Raw genomic sequence first — 17,929 nt, 5'->3', positions numbered from 1 at the left:
AGAAAAAAGCTCCCTTATCCTCCGCTGAGAAACCAAGTAATATGCTCTAAAGAGTTATCTCCCATAACAAACAAGTTTCCTCTCTAGGAACTAGGGTACTTCTCTTATGGGCTGTTCATTTGTACATGTATAGCACTTTTGCCTGTAGACATTAGAGAATGTACTGAAAATGACAGGGCCTTATCAACTGAAACAGATCCTTCCCTGTTGGGACGACATTTGCTGTATAAATCTGTCTTCACTAATGGATTGGAAAAAATTGTGCAACGAAATCTTCTAATCTTCAGGCAATGGCTGTCCCAAGGTGATTTTGTTGCCAGCTCACCGTGTCAGAAAAATTACTGTAGCAATAATATAAGCACAAGTAGTCGTTCTTAATTCCAAGAAATGTATGGATTACTACTTGAACCAAAATATTTCATTTAAGTAATCTGGCTGCTGACTTCTAAAATGACTTTGGTTCAATAATATATTAATATGCAAGCTGCAACAAGATACCAGAAAATTTTTGTCGCTGGCATGCAGGAGATTTTTTCATTTACAAGAGGGGGCAGCCAGGGCACCAAACACTGAGAAGGGCGGCGTTTCGATGACGTAAAACGATAACTACATCAACAGACAACGTGGCCCCAGGCCAAAACTGCTTTGCAGTTCTAGTTATTAGCTCAGATTATTTTTCTTTTTCTCTGACAACTGTATCTTTTTTTTTTTGCGAGAAAACTGCGTGTCACAGCTGTTAACTTGCTCTACACATGTCCATTACCAAATCGGTAACTTCGGCTACCTGCTGAAACATAAAACTTTACCCACCTTTGACCCACTTTTCGGCCATAATGGAGCAGTATGGAAATGTAAAAAAATTTCTTCTCCAGAACCACTGATCAGATTGCACTGAAAATTTATATGCATGTACAAAACTATCTTTTTGTGCAATCCACATCTTCATGAGCCCCAAATCATCTCAAAACTTGAAGAAGTGAAGACTAAGAAAGGTTCTTCACTGATCTGTTTTCACAACTGTTTACAGAGCAATAATCCATTTTCCTGAAAAACTTTAGATTTGCTGTGGTTTCTTTGGTTAACTGAATGACAAAGCACCTTTTTTTTTTAAATTTTATCACCACATTGATGCAATACATAGAGGGTTATCGCTTCAAGGAAAAGAAACAGATCTGGACACTAATTCTTTAAAATAAGCTCAAAGTTTGATCCATTCCACCCATGTCTGCCTATCCACGACAAGCAGCCACACTAACAATAACAAGGGTTTTGACACCACAGCCAAAATATCACGTGATGCTTTCAATGCTAGTGACTGGCCAAGTTCATGACAGCTTCTACCCCTTGGCTACTCTAAGTTGCCATATCTCCAATGTTGAATTCCATTTTCTCAGATTTCAGGACATTATACAATACAAAATATTTTTCTGTAATAACTAAAATGTTTACCCTTCCAACACTGTACTGTACCATTAGGTCATGATGAATTGGACATATTAGCTTAAAAACATGCTTCTTTATTTCTCTCATCATACATACAGATTACTTTCATGTGCTGTAATTACATATATACATGTACCGCAGGCCTCGTCAGAGTTTGGTCATTTGTTGCTCTCACTTCTACAACAGCGATAACTGTCAGAAAGGGGAAGGATTGAGATCCCATCCTACTTTTCTAGAACACCCCCTCTGCTTCAGGATGCGGTAGATCAAGGGTCAATCCTGGGTCAAGTCACACCTAAGACCTTAAAAGTGGAAGTTGTAACTTTCTCGCTTGACGTTCAGCGTGAAGGGGATAGTGTAATGACTGATTGACCCGTATCAGTATAATGGCTTACTTGCCTTCGGTAAGTTATCTGAGTGAAGCAGCACTAGATAAAAGAGCAGTGGAAATCCATCCTGCAACAATTCTAAGGACTCCTTTAACATCATATGAAAAATTGTTAAGTATGACATTAAGCCCCAAGCACTCACTCACTCAAACAAAGGACTATACGAATGGTCCCATGAGTACCATGAATCACATATTATCACCAAGGATGAAAATGATAGAAGGAGACCATGTCTGGCTGGAACACATAAACTCATGATAGATTTCCGTGTTCACCTTGCTCTCCATGTTTAACACAGCCTCACAGAGCCCCATGTAAGTTATTTGCACAACCAATGATGTGTGCATAAAGACTTACCTTTTCATTGGCTAAAAGAACTTCCTTATAAGTTTGTAACATAGCTTCACTGAGAGGGGTACAGCTTTTGCTTGTTAGTCTGTGAGAGCCCCCACATTATCTCACCTAAACCAGCATGAACATGCAACACTCTTGAAATCGTTATTTAGCATATTATAAAATTGCACAAAATGCTTCACACAAATTAAATGAAGTGACCATGTCACATCCTCATGCATCCATCTATATATCTGTCCAAAACAAACTGAACGGATGTGATCAAGGAACATCTTGGGAAATGGATGATGTTGGCTTTAACTGCTCAGAGTTATGCCCCTTTCCAACATTTTCACATTACATGTACCTTAGTAGCCTTCACACACATTCAAATAAACATAAAACATCCACAAAACATTGATACTTTTATCCAGCAATATTTACAGTATGTTACTGAAATGCAATAACTGCACAGCTGAGATCCTTTTGGCAGACTTGTATGAGGTGTACTGTACTCCACTACTTAACTTTTCGTTTTCTTCCTGCTTTTTTTTTGTCAGAGCATCATTTGCATATTGGTAGGGTATTCACCCTTCATTCGTGAAACATGTTAGTACCCAATCCATCCAAATACAAAATAGCTGGCATATGTCTGTCATAACATATTCATGCTGTAAAATAGCAGATGCATGTCACAGCAGGTGCATGAGACACATGTTCACTTTCAAATGGATTTGCGTTCAGGTTCAGTGACTGTTCACCTACATGTACATGAATATGCTTACTTAAATGGAGGGAAGCCTTTACACTGCAAATCTACATACCATGTCAATGGAATGTACAAAAGCACACTATTAAGTATTGCATCTTTCAGGCAATTAAAAACATATAAATGTGATCTGCAAATGTACATATACATTATTTGCACAAGAAGACTGGTTTTAAAACAAAAAATAACTATGAAACCATTTTCCATTTCTCATATGCATATAAAAAGAAGATAGATACAAAATCAAGTTATTTAAAACTCACCACTTGCAGAATTCTGATGAACCCTCTGGGCTCCTTCAACACACCAAGACTCATTGAGGTAACCATGTTCTGGAAATGCAAAACAGGAAATAACAGGAGTATTGTGCAGAATAAATTAACCATGCGGTAGGCTGTGCCCAAATAGCACAAACGCAGGAAGACAGATACCGTAATAAACACCTGATCAATGAGGCTCAGTTAGAGCCTAGCCCATTGAGAATGATGAGCCGGCACAAAACAAACTTCCGTTCACTATCACAACACTTGCAGTTCAGACTTTAAAGGAGAATCCCAACAACATTTTTTTCACACTAAATGTTACCTAGACACAATATTTATTCTACATTAGTCTGTAAACTGCACTTACAAAAATATTATGTTAACTAGTTTCATTTAAAAAAAAGCCATCAAAGTTGGACCATCTGCCAATGTTTTTGAACTCAGCAGTATCCTGAATTGTGCTGCTGCAGTCGCAAACCACACATGGGCACGTAATAATCTCGGATTTAGTTGGAAAAGTATAACTCTCTCCTCCAGTCTGTGTTGTAAAAACAGAGAAAGGTAGAGTATGTGCATTAATGTCTGCAAATGAGTCATTGTAAACTGATGGCCAAAAGAAACTACAACTCCGTCAGTTAAATTTAACCAGCCTTTTCAGCAAATTAATACCAAATTATTGCAGGAAAATATTGTACACCACCAAAGGCTGCTCTCGTGCAACCGTGACAAACTTGATACAACGTTACAGACAGGCAGGGCAGACATCGGAAAGGCCAAGAACACGCAAGCCTAGGGTAACTACGCCCAGAGAAGACAGGTACCCGCGCACCTTACACCTGAGGATCCGCTTCCTGATGGTGACGTCATCATCAGACAACTAAACATCGTCCCCAGAGGTTGCAATGGGTTCGAATTATACAGTTGGCAGCGACTTGATTGGCAATGTGTTCTTTTCACGGCTGAAAGCCACTTCTGCCTCTTTTGAGCTGACGGCAGACAGCGAGTTTACCATCGAAGAGGTGAACGAATGGCTGCATCATGCGTCCAGGAGGTGGTACCGTCTGGTGGCGGCAGCATGATGGTGTGAGGTGGGATTTGTGGAGAGGAACAGACACCACTGGTCATCATCTACGGGCACCTAACAGCTCAACATTACGTGGATGAAATTCTATGTCCTGTTGTACTGCCATTCCTTCAACAGGAGCCATGTGGTGTCCTGTACCAGCATGACACCACCAGACACCATACAGCTTGAGTTGTGCACAACTTCCTGGATGCTGACAACGTCAACGTCTTGCCGCGGCCTGCACGTTCCCCAGATATGTCCCCGATAGAATACTTTTGGGATACCATGGGTCATTGAGTAAGACAACGGCCAGTCCTTGCAGCCAACCGACAAGAAATGGCATTCATGAGATGAATGGCAACAAATCCCATGTCATCTCATCAGACGACTGACTTTTTCTATGCGTCATAGAGTTTTTGCATGCATTGAAGCAAGGGGTGGCCACACGCGATATTGATTGGTTTTGATATTGACTGATTTTAAAAATAATTAACTTTCTGTATACTCTGCCCATTGTTAACCAAGATGGAATGGCTATTTTTCTACCCCTGCTCTTTTTCTTCACCTTTCAAATTTGAGGGCTGCTTTGTCCGTTCTTACTCAATATCTAAAGTTATTTATTTATTTATTTATTTATATTATTAATCTTCAGTCATCCTGCTTTTTGCTTTGGCAAAATAAATTGATTTGAACTCTTTGCAAAGTTTCTTTTGGCCGTCAGTTTATGTTAAATATTCTATTCTGATGTATGCTACCGTAACATGATTTCTTACTTTTTACGAATTTGTATTTTGAGGACATTTGACACGGCAAATGGTTTTCACAGCATTTTTCCATTTCTTGAACTCATTGGAAGCCCCTGGTCATAGATTTAGCCAGAATTTAGATCTCATTTCCAATTTTCCCCTATTTTCCCTATCTTTCCAGTTTCCCATGTTAATTTTGTCAGAATAGGGCATCTCAAAGACACTGAGAAGCCCCCTGGCTAAACCTGTGCCCCCAGTCCCTTTTCTGGTGCAAGGCAAGTCGGATATGTGACTTTACCATGAATAGATGTGACACACAATGAAGGGTTGCATCCTGCTAATGTCACTTTTTGTGATGTTGCTAAGAATGCAAAATTGCAGCTCTCAATGCCTGTTTCACAGCCAAGAACTTTTTTCACATGACCAATCAGAACTAAAAGTTATGATCGAGTATCATTATTAGGCATTATGAGCATTAATAGGCTATGACCACATTGGTTGAGAGCTGATAATCTGAAGGCAGGAGTTCTAGAGGGGTAACCCATCCAATTTTTCAACATTTTTTCAACAAACTTTTCAACATGTGTGCGACAAGCAGATACGCACCCCATGTTGGTTCAAGACAAGTGGTCTTCAAATGATCGTTGTCAGCTGCTTATTGACACCAAGGTCCCACAAAGAGTGAGAGCAATTCCATTAGTAGTGTCCATTATACATGTAATATGCAGAGGAAGTACAACCTACATGTATGCACAGTTCTGGTATTCCTCCACATGGTTTTAATCATCTTGTACCAGTAAACCTATGTTAATAATGTACTGTAAAATGACCAAGTCCTCCAAACAGCATTGCATACTTGTAAACTTCTCAACATAACAGATGTAAAAAATAAAGGAAAAAGTTAATATTGATTATGAACAAAAAATATATAAGTTTACAGGGTTTTAAGTGGGAATTTATGTTCCTTTTAAAGATACAAATTCACTAGTAATTCCTAGTGAATATCTTTTCAAATAGTCCACACAGATGTCCACATAGCTGAATCCATTGATAATCCTCAAAATGTCAAAAAAGATGACAAGAAGTTCCAAACTCCCATGTACATTAAGTCTATTCACATGTGTGATACCTAAATTCACCTTTTGCAATAGTTTGTACGAAAACTTTCTTGAATAGTCATTAATGCAGCTGTACTCTCACGATTCAGGATACAGCATTTGGAAATATTTTAGTTTTGAGGGCATATTATTTGTAAAAATTCCTCCGTCACTAAACAAATAACAGTTTTAACTACAACAAATATTCAAGACCTTCAAATGATCATGGAGTGTGCAATTTGTATGCCATTACCGCAAAGGAAGCACAAGTTTGCAGTAATTGTTGTATGTACAACATTACCATTTTGTTTCAGTATTACTGATTAACTCATTATAACAATGATTATAAATATGAGAAGCACAAATATGCAAATTTGTGAGGACATGCTATTCAGATGCATGATTGTGACGTTGGGGCATGATTGTTGCTTCGGAACATACCCTTTCCCCATCCCCCTACCAAAATATTTTCTTACATGAAAGGGTTTATAAAAAATGTTCAACAAACATTCTCAAAAATGATAAATTAACCTATTAACAGAAACTTCAAGCACAGTAACATCCTAAAAATCCAATAATCTCGGGAAAATTATACCATATGTTGGAGAGTTAATGTGCGAGATGCCCTCCCAGCTAATTGTTTACATCGTGTTATTACGACTTAACGGATCCATACGACATTGACTCATCATCAAATTTATGTTCGGGCTGCGCCTCTGTAAACTTCCGCGTAATAATCACAAATTGACAAAGTGTCCAAAATATTTGACACCGCATGCAAGAGCATAGAGGAGAGAAGTAAATGCCATACTCCCGAAAATGTGAATATGTCACAAACAGAGTGTGGACAGTAAAATAACGACAATGTTTTACACACCTGTGCTGCATCCATTTTTGCCGGTAGTTCGGTAAGCAAAGATGTGGCGCTCCGCACACATTACTGATAGATATGTTCAAAATAAAAAAGCAAAATTAATTCAATCCAAAAATTGGAGCCATATTAAAATAGCTGTGTAGAAAATTCGAGAAAATTTAATTACGACCAATCAAATATTTCGATCGTTGACCTGAGGCGAACAAATCACGCACGTTTGTATTTATGCTGGAAATCTAGTGGAGAACGGAGAGTTCTCAAAATCTGTAATTTGTGAATACACGTCAACGACCACAAGTTCAACACTTGCCTAAATCATCAAAGGTAATTATGCATTGCAGCTTTTGTGCTTTTAAGACAGAAAATCACTCCAATCACTCTATTTAGTCTCTTATATCAATTGCTGAGTCACGAAGATGCCCTCGAAAACTGAACACTGAGTAATAGTATTGTGGTATACGCTGTGAACACAAACGTCAAAATGAAAACGTCCTTGCAAAGCATAGTCTGGGTATGCGAATAAAATCATCTTGTCGAAATCGTGTTTTTCGACTCTGACGAAAAGCGCTCGTCAGAGTCGAATGGTCTAATACCATTTGGTAGACTCCTCTAAAGTTTTATTTTTAATCAAAGCGCGAAGTCCGTATATAAAGGGACAAAGAAATTCAGAATTAATGGTTTCAGCTAAATACAAAATTGAATGACATTTGACTCCTAACTAAGTGTCTTGTGCCTATATTTTCTGAAAAATTTCAAAAGAATTAAATGGGTACGTCACTGATCTAGATTGTCTGCCCAGCGAGATAACATGCAGATGAGGCAGCATAAAAATTACACACCCAGCAAACCTTCCTCTTTGTTGATAATGTATTATAAAGTATTTGTAAAGACCTGTGTCTGACATTTGAAGTTCACTGAACATCTTTCCGCTGTCTACACTACAAGGGAGGTAACCCAGTCCAAAAAGTCAATCTTCGGCCATGTTTCTATATACATGTATAGCGACATGAGTAAGTTGATGAGTGATTGGAAATCCAGCATGAAACTGAACATTCATTTATTCAATTATTCACTCAAAGTTAGATACATGAGAGTAGGCATCTGAAAGTCTCAACTTTATGTAGATGACTTAAAATAGCAACACAATTTTTTCTTGTCTATGTCTCTTTAGCAGTCTAACCCTACCGTTTTGTTACCCTTAATCTAGTGGAAGGTGAGGTCACATTAAATCACTTGGAAGGCTGCATTCAAGTTATGCTCTGAGTGCTGCTACACGTATGCATTCTCAGTTATGAACTTTAACTTGGTAGGGCTAAACTGTTAAGGATAGCCAGGGGAGTTATTCTAATTTAAAGTGTGATCGTCTTTATTTCTAAGACTCAGAGCAGACGGTGGAGAACTGCTAAGCTGGCCTGTCCCATTTGCAAGTTGTGGTTGTCTCCTAATGGCATTTTTTTTCTTATTCTGTCTGTAGATGTTTCTCACAAGATCAGAATATGACAGAGGGGTCAACACTTTTTCACCAGAAGGGAGACTTTTCCAAGTAGAATATGCAATAGAGGCCATCAAGGTGTGTGTCACTATTACAGATATTTGATTTGTATAAATATTCGCAACATGTGACAAAAAAGCAAACATTGTGTTAATTACCAATGAGGTCAATGTTCAGTGAATATGTCAGTCTCAATAAATACCCTTACTTTTTATGTGTTCTGAATTTCTCAACAATGCTTGGAGAATCGGTGAAAAGATGTTCATATTAATCAAGATGTTGCACCTTTAAAATCTGTTGTTTCAGTTTTGATTTTATGCCTCTGGAATAGCAGATGTAGCAACTTGAGCTTTTTGCCATTGTAGTTGGGGTCCACGGCTATTGGAATACAAACCAGTGAAGGTGTTGTACTGGCTGTGGAAAAGAGAGTTACTTCTCCATTAATAGAGCCATCCAGCATTGAAAAGATCATGGAAGTGGACAGCCATATTGGTAAAGTTGAAAGAATTTGAAATTGTCTTCATTATTAAATTATAGCCAATGCTCTTGAGTGTGTTAATTTTTCTCATAAATAAATATTAATATTATACTTTGATTTACTTTAAGCACATGCAGGCTATTAATTACATCCATGTTTCATTCTGTAAAGGCCTTCTTACTGATATGTGCTTTCAATAAAAAAAAATCAGCAAATTTATGTCTCTGCAGTTGTATATATGCACTTGTACATACATATTAACCTGTTGATCCAGTATAATTGTGTTTTGAGTCATTCATTATTACCTGGCAGATAAGACCGGCATGTGTGAATCACTTAAGTTGCAATTTATATGTTTACAATTTTGTTAAAGCACTTCCAGAGCTTGAAATCTTTATAAAAATATTTTACCTCTACAAAATCATGTTTTTCATCCTTTTTTTCACCAGTACATTCAAAGTATAAGTATGAAGTATGCATGTGTGTCAAATGTGGCTTTTGTACAGTAATAATCCTTGCATTTTATTGCATTAGCTTCTCTCGTTAAGAAGTGACAGAAACAGGTGACGTCTAAGTGACACCTTCAGTATTTGATATTAGAGTTGAAAGTGGATGTTTAAGAGCTATATTAGAACAATACTTTGCAAAGCAATAGCAGGTTTAGTAGTTGTAACCCGAATGACCATTTCCAGCCCTTGTTGTGTCTATTTTATGGTGAAAATTACAATAATATTGTGATCATGAATGGCCACTTTATAAGCGTCCTCCGCGACTGCGGGCAGTGGTACATGCGCCTTTGTTAAAGCCTACAGTATCTTAAAACTGATGCATCTTGGAAAGTGTTTCACACTATGTAATATTCAGTACTTTCTTCTTATCTGACTGTGTGCAAGTCAGGCCTTTCAGGAGTTGGACATCTTCAGCCTTTTGGGAATGCCTGAGTTATTGTCACGTTAGGAACATGCAAAATACTGAATTCCCCAAACAGAAGGTTTAGTCACTGCCTATCAATGTAAAGTGCACGATTTATGATTTATTATACTCATTTGCTCAGACGTGGTTTACTTGTCGCCAGGGAGAAGTTTATTTTTTGGCATGTCATCGAGAGGTAGACACGTGGAATTTCAAACCCTGCTGAAAATAAAATCAGCATAGTCCATGACATAGTGTGGTATGAAGGTGTCTTCTTGCCAGTGATTTTAAATGACGTGTGTTTGTTTCTGTAGGTTGTGCCATGAGCGGTTTGATTGCAGACTCCAGGACAATGATTGACAGGGCACGTGTAGAAGCACAGGTAAAAAGTTATGATCAGTGACCATTGTCCTTTGTCTTCGTTACCAAAAACACAGATGCAAGCTTAAGTGGCATTTGTGTTTAGTGTAACAGATTATCCCATGGCCATCATGATTTCACGACATGCCAAGGGATATTCGTTAGGGTCTGTTTGTCACACTTTGGTTTCCAAGCTATAACTCTACAAAAAAAATTGTCTGATTTTGATGAAAGTGTGTGTGCAGGTTGACTTTGCGGAACCTAAGATCAAGTTTGGAAGCCAGCTCGCTTTATGTTGACATTGTTTTGCATAACTGTTGTAAATACGGTCCCATTTTGATCAGATTTTATGTGCCAATTCATTTTGTAGCCCCTCGAATCAAGTTTGAAAACCAGCTTGATCCATGCACAGGGTTCGCACCCTACCTTGAAAATCTTGAAAGCCTTGAAAACAAATAAAAAAAAATGAAGGCCTTGAATTCCCTTGAAAAATTAAATGCTACCTTGAAAAGGTCTTGAAAATTAACATTCGTACTCGCTTATTCGTCTCAGTCATCTATCTAAACTGAACGGTCAATTACGAAGATCTCCGATCAAGGGTATGAACGTTTGAGAGCATGTGCGCACATGTCTGCGGAAATGTTTTTTAGGCGTTGTTCAGTTGTGTCGTCTGCAAGGAAATATATGTCTGGCCTGCATGGCTTACTGCTGTGTAGTGATAATGGTGTGTGTCTTCAATTACAACTGGCTCACTAATCCTAAATATAAAGACTGGCTGTGCAAACACGCAGAAAAATTAAGGCAAGTGTAAGAAGGACATTCATATGCGGCGTGTGTAAGAAGGACATTCATATCGTCAAGAAGGGCGAGGCCGTCTTGTGATCCCATCTTCAGGGTGAAAAACACTGGACAAATATGGAAAATTGGATAAGTGGTACAAATACGCCCATAACTGGCGCCAGCAACTGCCACCAACAGCACAACAAAAATGAGTCACAGTAGGAACAAGTTCGTTTTGGATCACAAATATTTTAAAAAAAACACTTAATTGAATCTGGATCACTATATTTACACTCTACTTACAACAGCCGTATTTATCTCTCCTACTGAGATGCTGATTGACGGAGAGTTACAGTGTCATTTCAGTCATGTACGGCCGGTGGGCTGCAAACTTTGACAAAAAAAAAATTAAAATACTTAGGGTCTTTTCATAGCTCTATGTGCCAGAATTGCACTTCTTTGGCAAAAAAATGTGTACATCAGCAATCCCTAACTCTAAATTATCCACGAAAATCCCAACATATCCCTTATTTACCTTTGTTTGCCAAAATTACCGCTCAACTTCGACCAGACGCCACCATGTTGTTCTCATTTCTGCAATAACACATTGTTTTCTTTCCTGACATGACGAGATTTCAGAGGGGCACCTAGATTGAAGTGGAATTATCGGCAAAATTAAATGATTGTGATTAACAAATTTTAAATGGCACGCTGCACAACAAATGCTGCTACAGACGTTACAGATAGCAAGTGCAAAAAATGACAGTAAAAATGATGGTAACGAAAGATGCCCAGAAAGATTTGACAGATAGCAATTACATGTACCTTAACAAGAAACTTAGTGGAAATGCTGTTAAGGGTGTTTTCTGGGGCCTCCGTGGCTCAGTCGGTTAGCGCGCTAGTGCAGCGTAATGACCCAGCAGCCTCTCACCAATGCGGTTGCTGTGAGTTCAAGTTCAGCTCATGCTGGCTTCCTCTCCGGCCGTACGTGGGAAGGTCTGCCAGCAACTTGCGGATGGTCGTGGGTTTCCCCCGAGCTGTGCCCGGTTTCCACCCACCATAATGCTGGCCGCAGTCGTATAAGTGAAATATTCTTGAGTACGGCATAAAACACCAATCAAAAAAAAAAAAAAAAAAAGGGTGTTTTCTTCTATGGGTGGAAGTAGTATCAAACATACAAACAAGGCGATATTGTAACTCCTGAAGATTTACTCCTTTAATGAGTTAATCTTCTTCACGCACACTCAGGTTCATTCACTCTGATCTTCTGCTCTGAATATCTTTAAAAATTGGTGCAAAACTCATTAAACTTGCAAAGATGGGAATGTCATAAATTCAGCTGTTTATGCGCATGTTAATTACCTAGACAATCTGTTCAAGTAAAACTATGCACATTAACATCTAATACATAATAATTTAAGGTGTGTTGCATGGATTGATCAAAGTCTAAGATCTGCTATAGTATAAAATGTACGGGTATCGCATTTGGTACTAAATAATCAGAGAGGGGATTTGTGTGGTTTACCTAGGCACCGTCTTTTTTGACTGTTACGTTTCTGCTTTTTCTTGGACTGTTTCAGAATCACTGGTTTACCTACAATGAGAAGATGAGTGTAGAAAGTGTCACACAGTCAGTCAGTAACCTGGCTTTGGCATTTGGTGATGATGATGCAGATCCAGGCGCTATGGTAATCTCTACAGATTTTTTTCATTTGTTTACAGTATCATGTACCTGTGCTATATATATTTTATGTGAATTTCAAACTTACTCAGTTTAACATGGTAGTACATGTATATGGGACGAAATCTAAACTTCCACAACATGCTTTGTACTATAAATTTCTAAAATACTTAATAACAATATTTAAAGGAAGGATCCATCATAAATATAATTCTAATAAATTCATTATTACACTGCTGAGGTGTTTTTAATTTTATTTTCTTGTAGAGTCGACCATTTGGAGTAGCCCTTCTCTTTGCTGGAATAGATATTAATGGTCCACAGTTGTAAGTGTGTTTCATATTTTTTTTCCACACGTGAATTTCCCAAATTTCTTCAGTTTGAGATCTTAAATTTACTAAAAGAAGAACAATGTGATGTTGATTATTGTATTCTGTTCTGAAAGAGTGATACCCAGTTGCTTCAACCTTTTCACAAATGAAAGAACAAGTTTCAGTCCCATTTATTCACATTTTTAATTTGATTTTGGACACAAGACTACATTGGCTTTGTCATTTAGAAAGTGGATTTAAGGTAACAGAATTATCGTATTAGGGATTACACTTTGTGAATATAGCGCAGATTCTAGTGCTCAAAATTGGCAGACACCACTGTGGGTTTCGAACCAGCGACCTCAGAGTCAGGCACCAATTCGCCAGCAATACCTGTCAACAGTCAATACCATTCTACCCACATGCCTCCAACAAAAATAGGAGGTAGTTGACCGGTAGACTTTATGGTGAACTTGCATTATCCCTAATAACGATAATACTGTTACTTAAAATCCACTTTCTAAATGACATCTATACCTGTCTGATATATTCACCTAAGGAGCTGATGTCATTTTCATCATAGGGGTAGTGCATGTTTGTGGTAAAGTCTACCAGTCAAGTACCTTCTATTTTTGTGGAAGGCCTGTTGGTCGAGTGGTCTAGACGGTTGACATGTATTTATGGCGAATTGGTGTCTGACTCTGGGGTCGCTTATTCAAAACCAGCAGAACCTAAGACCTTAAAAGGGGAAGTTGTAACTTCATCGCTTGACGTTCAGCATGAAGGCATCAACTGGTTGACCTGTATCAGTATAATGGCTTGTTAAATATGATGTTAAACCCCAAGCACTCACTCACTCACTCACTCACTCACTCAAAACCTTCAGTGGTCTCAGCCAATTTTCAGCACTAGAATATGTGCTTTATTCAGAAAGTGTAATCCCAAATAACGCTAATATTCTTATTTAAGACTACACTGGTTGGGTTGGCCAATTTCAGGACCTCACAAAAAGTATAATATTATTAGTCTTCACAGAATAATGCCCCCAGAATATGCTTAAATAAACATCTTGCAAACATGTGAAAAGGTTAAAGAATTACACTAAGTAATATTCATTGCATTTTCACACAGTCAGTGTAGATTATAGATTTTGAGAAGGCTGTAGTCTAATGTGACCACCTTACATGCTATTTCTTTTTTTATCACTTTACTTGCTGTTTACATTTAATTGATATTGAAGGAAACATAGTTTTGTAGCAGAGCGTACTAACACATAGATTTATAGACCTTTCCGAACTGTCAGTGTTTCTGTGATGCCATATGGTCACAATCGCTTTCATTAGGAATGTAATGGAAAGTAACATCGTCATGAAAACAGGATGGTGGAACATCTGGTATGTGGGAGCGATACAGCAAAAGACTAAAGGCACAGGTTTCAGGGTGCTAGGCCAAGCAAATGCCTGGAAAATAAATTGGGCACACCTTGTGTCGTCACATACATTACCACTCACATGCAAATTGGTGGAATCCAGTTACATATATTCGCACTTTTTCTAGTCATTTCTTTTGTCAAAGTGCCCGAGTCTTTTGGTAGTTAAATGAATAGAATATCAGCACTTCGGGACATGGCCACTTGCCAGTGCAGTTTCACAATTAATCATGGCAGAAAACATTCGTTTTCAGATTTCACATGGACCCATCTGGGACATTTATTCAGTACCAAGCCAAAGCCATAGGATCAGGTTCTGAAGGTGCTCAACAGGCCCTTCAAGATGTCTACCACAAGGTAAGGAAAAATCGACAGACTGTCAGGTCTCCACAGTCTCCACATGTACCTAATTTGAATACATTTGGTCATTTTGAAAGTTATTTTTTCACCTTGTATTTTGCAGTAATCCTCAGATTTCCATTTTAATATAGTCCATGAGAGTCATGGTAGTCATGTCCCTGATAAAAATAAGATTGGGTATGTAGCCATTTTTAGACTGCCCACACAATAATTAAGCTATCCATACCACTCCTTAAGAGGGAGTGAACAGTTACATGTATTTAGTCAAGGTTTCTTCCATCCTTCTGTCTTTCCACCTGTGCATCTGTGTCTGAATGCTCTAAAGACAGTTTGCATGGATACACTGATTCATGCTGTGCAGTTGTAGGAGCTTATTGTTTGTGCACACACCAGGAAATCTTGTCCATGTTGATATCTGTAATGGTAACATGAAGCCTAGGAACATAAAGCCTAGATAAATAATCCCTAATAAGATGACGGAAAAGGCATTCAGATCTTCAGGGTTAGACTGCTTCTGTGCTTTATTTTATTTTGCATTTGTTTTTGTTTTTTAAGCACAATAAAATTCCCTAAGAAGACTATTGAGCTTCTCATGATCATTTAAAATTATGCACAGAATACATATTAGTGACAGAAATATAAACAATGCTATACTTTATTTTCAGTCCATGACTCTCAAAGAAGCTTGTAAATCTGCCCTGACTATATTGAAGCAGGTTATGGAAGAAAAACTGAACTCCACGAATGTTGAGGTTAGTATTACAATCTTGTGCCACAAGGCGTGTCTCTCACCCATAATCTTCTTGTTCATGGGTGGATATAACAAATAACCAATTAACAGTGACTGTGTGACCCTGTGCCCAGTCTTACATTTATTACAGATCACCAATATGGCATAGAAAAAATGTGTTCTTTGGAAGTGACAAGACCTGTTAACAAGGACCCTACTCAAATTGGGATTTTGGTAGCAGTTTTTACTCTCATTGATTCTCTCCATGTTAATTCTTCAAAAACCAAATTTTGGTTATTTGCCAGAAGAAACAAAATTCTCTGCCGACTTACCTTATGTATTTCTGATAGGATTTGGTTATGCCAAGCTTTTTTAAGGATGGCCCCATATTTTATTTGTATCTTCTGTAGCACTGTTGCATCCTTTAGACTCTACACATCATCTAGGAATGCCTGTGACCACGTTTGTTTCCTTCTAGCTCCCAAGTTTAATATAATTACTTATTGTGTGCTGCTATTTGTTTATAGTTAAGAAATAAAGCATGCTGTGGGAGGCCAAGGTGGTTAACGGCACTGTGACCCTAAAGGCTCTCACCAATGATCTCATGCTCTCCAAGTGCTCTGCCCTGTTTCCTTCCACCATAATTCTGGCAGCCTTTGAAATATTCTCGAGGGTGGCATGAAACACCATTCAAATAAATAAATAAATCAGGCTAACTGTGTGTGTTTTATAATGAAGTATTCAAATTTTAGTTCCAGATATTCTCTTCTTTCAGTTTTTAAGACATGGTCACTGTTATTTCAGATGGCAACCATAGTTCCAGGGAAAACATTCCACGTCTTCAGCAAAGAGGAGTTGGAGGATGTTATCAAAGATATCTAGTGCTCATCCCCTCATCTCTTTAGTCCTGTCTTTCTTTCTTTTTTTTTTAATTGGAAACTTATGATAATGCACTGTCAACTAAAATCAACAAATGTAAGTGTGTAAAGTGTTAAATAAATGTGAAATGTTTCCAAACATGCTAAAACAAAATGTTTGTGTTGAGTGTGTTTTACAACCATTATTCTAACTAATAAGGCCACAAAAAATAAGGATTCCTCGCTCAGGGGTCAACTTTTTATATACCCCTGCCATTAGGCAGAGTCTGTTATGTTATAGTGATCCATCAGCCTGTGCGTATTCGTGTCCGGGCTATATCTGAAGTTGTTTTCCACGGAGAGTTTTACTTTTTAGTAGATACATAGATACACAGATGACAATGTGTCTCGACTCACATTTGTCCTTTTTTGCGATTGTCATGGTAAGGCCATTTTTCCTTATATTTCCTCCTCTGGATACATAGATACACTGATGACGATGTGTCACATTTGTCCATTTTTGGTTGTGGTAACGAGATAGCCATTTTCCTTGTATATGCTACACTGTATATAAGTAAAAATGATTTCGTGTGTGGCTGCAACTCTGTTTTCATTTTTGGTGGATACATACATAACAGATGATGATTTGTCACAACTCACATTGTCCATTTGCACAGTTGTCATGGTTACGAGATTGCCATTGGTTGTCATAGTAACCATATAGCCATTTTCCATAGCCATGTTCAATTCCACGGTTGTCTTGCTATTAATATCAGTAGTGTTGTGAGTAGAAGCTCCTGGTGGATGTTTTCTGAATCAGTTAAAAACTATATTTATGCTGTATTAGGTTTCTTTTACTTCAAAATCTCACTGGCTCAAAATGTTATATTGTGTTCAAATCCAGGTCGCGTTGATTTGGCTGCAGCTTCGTCAGGTTTTTCAGGTACATGTTGAATGGTGATCATTTACTCCACCAGAATAAAGCTGACTGCCATCATATAAAAGGGTAAAGGGGAAAATTCTTGAGCTTTAGCATTATACACCATTGGAAGAATTATATCGAAATCTCTCCAACACTGGTCAAGAGGTAAATATTCACAAATAGGGCTTTCTGCACATAGGGCAAGTTAAATACTTCCAATATCAAGGATGTGGATGTGACCAAAGCACCAGGACCTCCGCTTCATGTGACCTAGTAGGGACATATTAAGGCTTAGTAACACTAAATGGGACACACCAATTAGGACACCACATTCAGTGAGGACCCGCCATATTTTTTAATCCTGTGAGGTGGCTCTAGTGTGAAGCAGAACCTCAAGCCATTGTTACATCAAGAATGGATTGTAGCATAACATCTACACTATTACAAGCATGTGACAATGTATCAGTTTCTATTGTGACTGTCTTCAATGTAACATCATCATGATGAGCTGGGAAAAGGACCTAAGTGACGTCAAGGTCCTGCTGCCAAGCATTCAACAGGTCCCCATTGGATTACTTGTTCAGTTCTCATCAGAGTAACACTAAATGGGACACAATGCTTAGGGCGCCAAAGCCCC

The 17,929-nt window shown here is 38.1% G+C and overlaps 2 protein-coding genes across 4 annotated transcripts in view; one reads left to right on the top strand and one right to left on the bottom strand.

Moving 5' to 3' along the window:
• The window catches only part of LOC135469618 (synaptophysin-like), a 38,976-nt gene extending 31,910 nt beyond the window's left edge, over window positions 1–7,066 (bottom strand). The window contains exons 1-2 of one of the 3 annotated variants that reach the window (XM_064748128.1): window positions 6,984–7,066; window positions 3,198–3,266 (exon numbers count right to left, since the gene is read on the bottom strand). In XM_064748128.1, coding sequence (XP_064604198.1) covers window positions 3,198–3,266; window positions 6,984–6,998 — 84 coding nt within the window. In that variant the 5' untranslated portion in view covers window positions 6,999–7,066. Of the gene's footprint in view, window positions 1–3,197; window positions 3,267–6,701; window positions 6,744–6,983 lie in introns of those variants that run through there. The other 2 variants (XM_064748126.1, XM_064748127.1) reach the window with 2 other exon arrangements.
• A 106-nt stretch (window positions 7,067–7,172) lies between these two features.
• On the top strand, window positions 7,173–16,556 carry LOC135470595 (proteasome subunit alpha type-5). Its single transcript, XM_064749630.1, has 9 exons — window positions 7,173–7,304; window positions 8,455–8,550; window positions 8,838–8,964; window positions 10,177–10,244; window positions 12,583–12,690; window positions 12,951–13,009; window positions 14,678–14,780; window positions 15,449–15,535; window positions 16,318–16,556. Exons 2-9 carry the CDS (start codon window positions 8,455–8,457, stop codon window positions 16,393–16,395), a joined length of 726 nt encoding a protein of 241 aa, XP_064605700.1. The 5' UTR covers window positions 7,173–7,304; the 3' UTR covers window positions 16,396–16,556.
• The last annotated feature ends 1,373 nt before the right edge of the window (window positions 16,557–17,929 follow it).

The sequence above is a fragment of the Liolophura sinensis genome, chromosome 7 (genome assembly GCF_032854445.1).
Source record: "Liolophura sinensis isolate JHLJ2023 chromosome 7, CUHK_Ljap_v2, whole genome shotgun sequence".
In the NCBI taxonomy this organism is placed as follows: domain Eukaryota; kingdom Metazoa; phylum Mollusca; class Polyplacophora; order Chitonida; family Chitonidae; genus Liolophura; species Liolophura sinensis.
The sequence above is the reverse complement of the archived record's forward strand: the minus strand, read 5'-3'. Positions and strand labels throughout refer to the sequence as shown.

What these genes read in the sequence shown, in the direction of transcription:
- LOC135470595 (XM_064749630.1), top strand. Translation starts at nt 8,455, where the DNA reads ATGTTTCTCACAAGATCAGAATATGACAGAGGGGTCAACACTTTTTCA. An exon ending in GGAAGTGGACAGCCATATTG is followed by an intron (nt 8,965 to 10,176) that starts GTAAAGTTGAAA and finishes TTGTTTCTGTAG; the next exon opens with GTTGTGCCATGAGCGGTTTG. An exon ending in ATGCAGATCCAGGCGCTATG is followed by an intron (nt 12,691 to 12,950) that starts GTAATCTCTACA and finishes ATTTTCTTGTAG; the next exon opens with AGTCGACCATTTGGAGTAGC.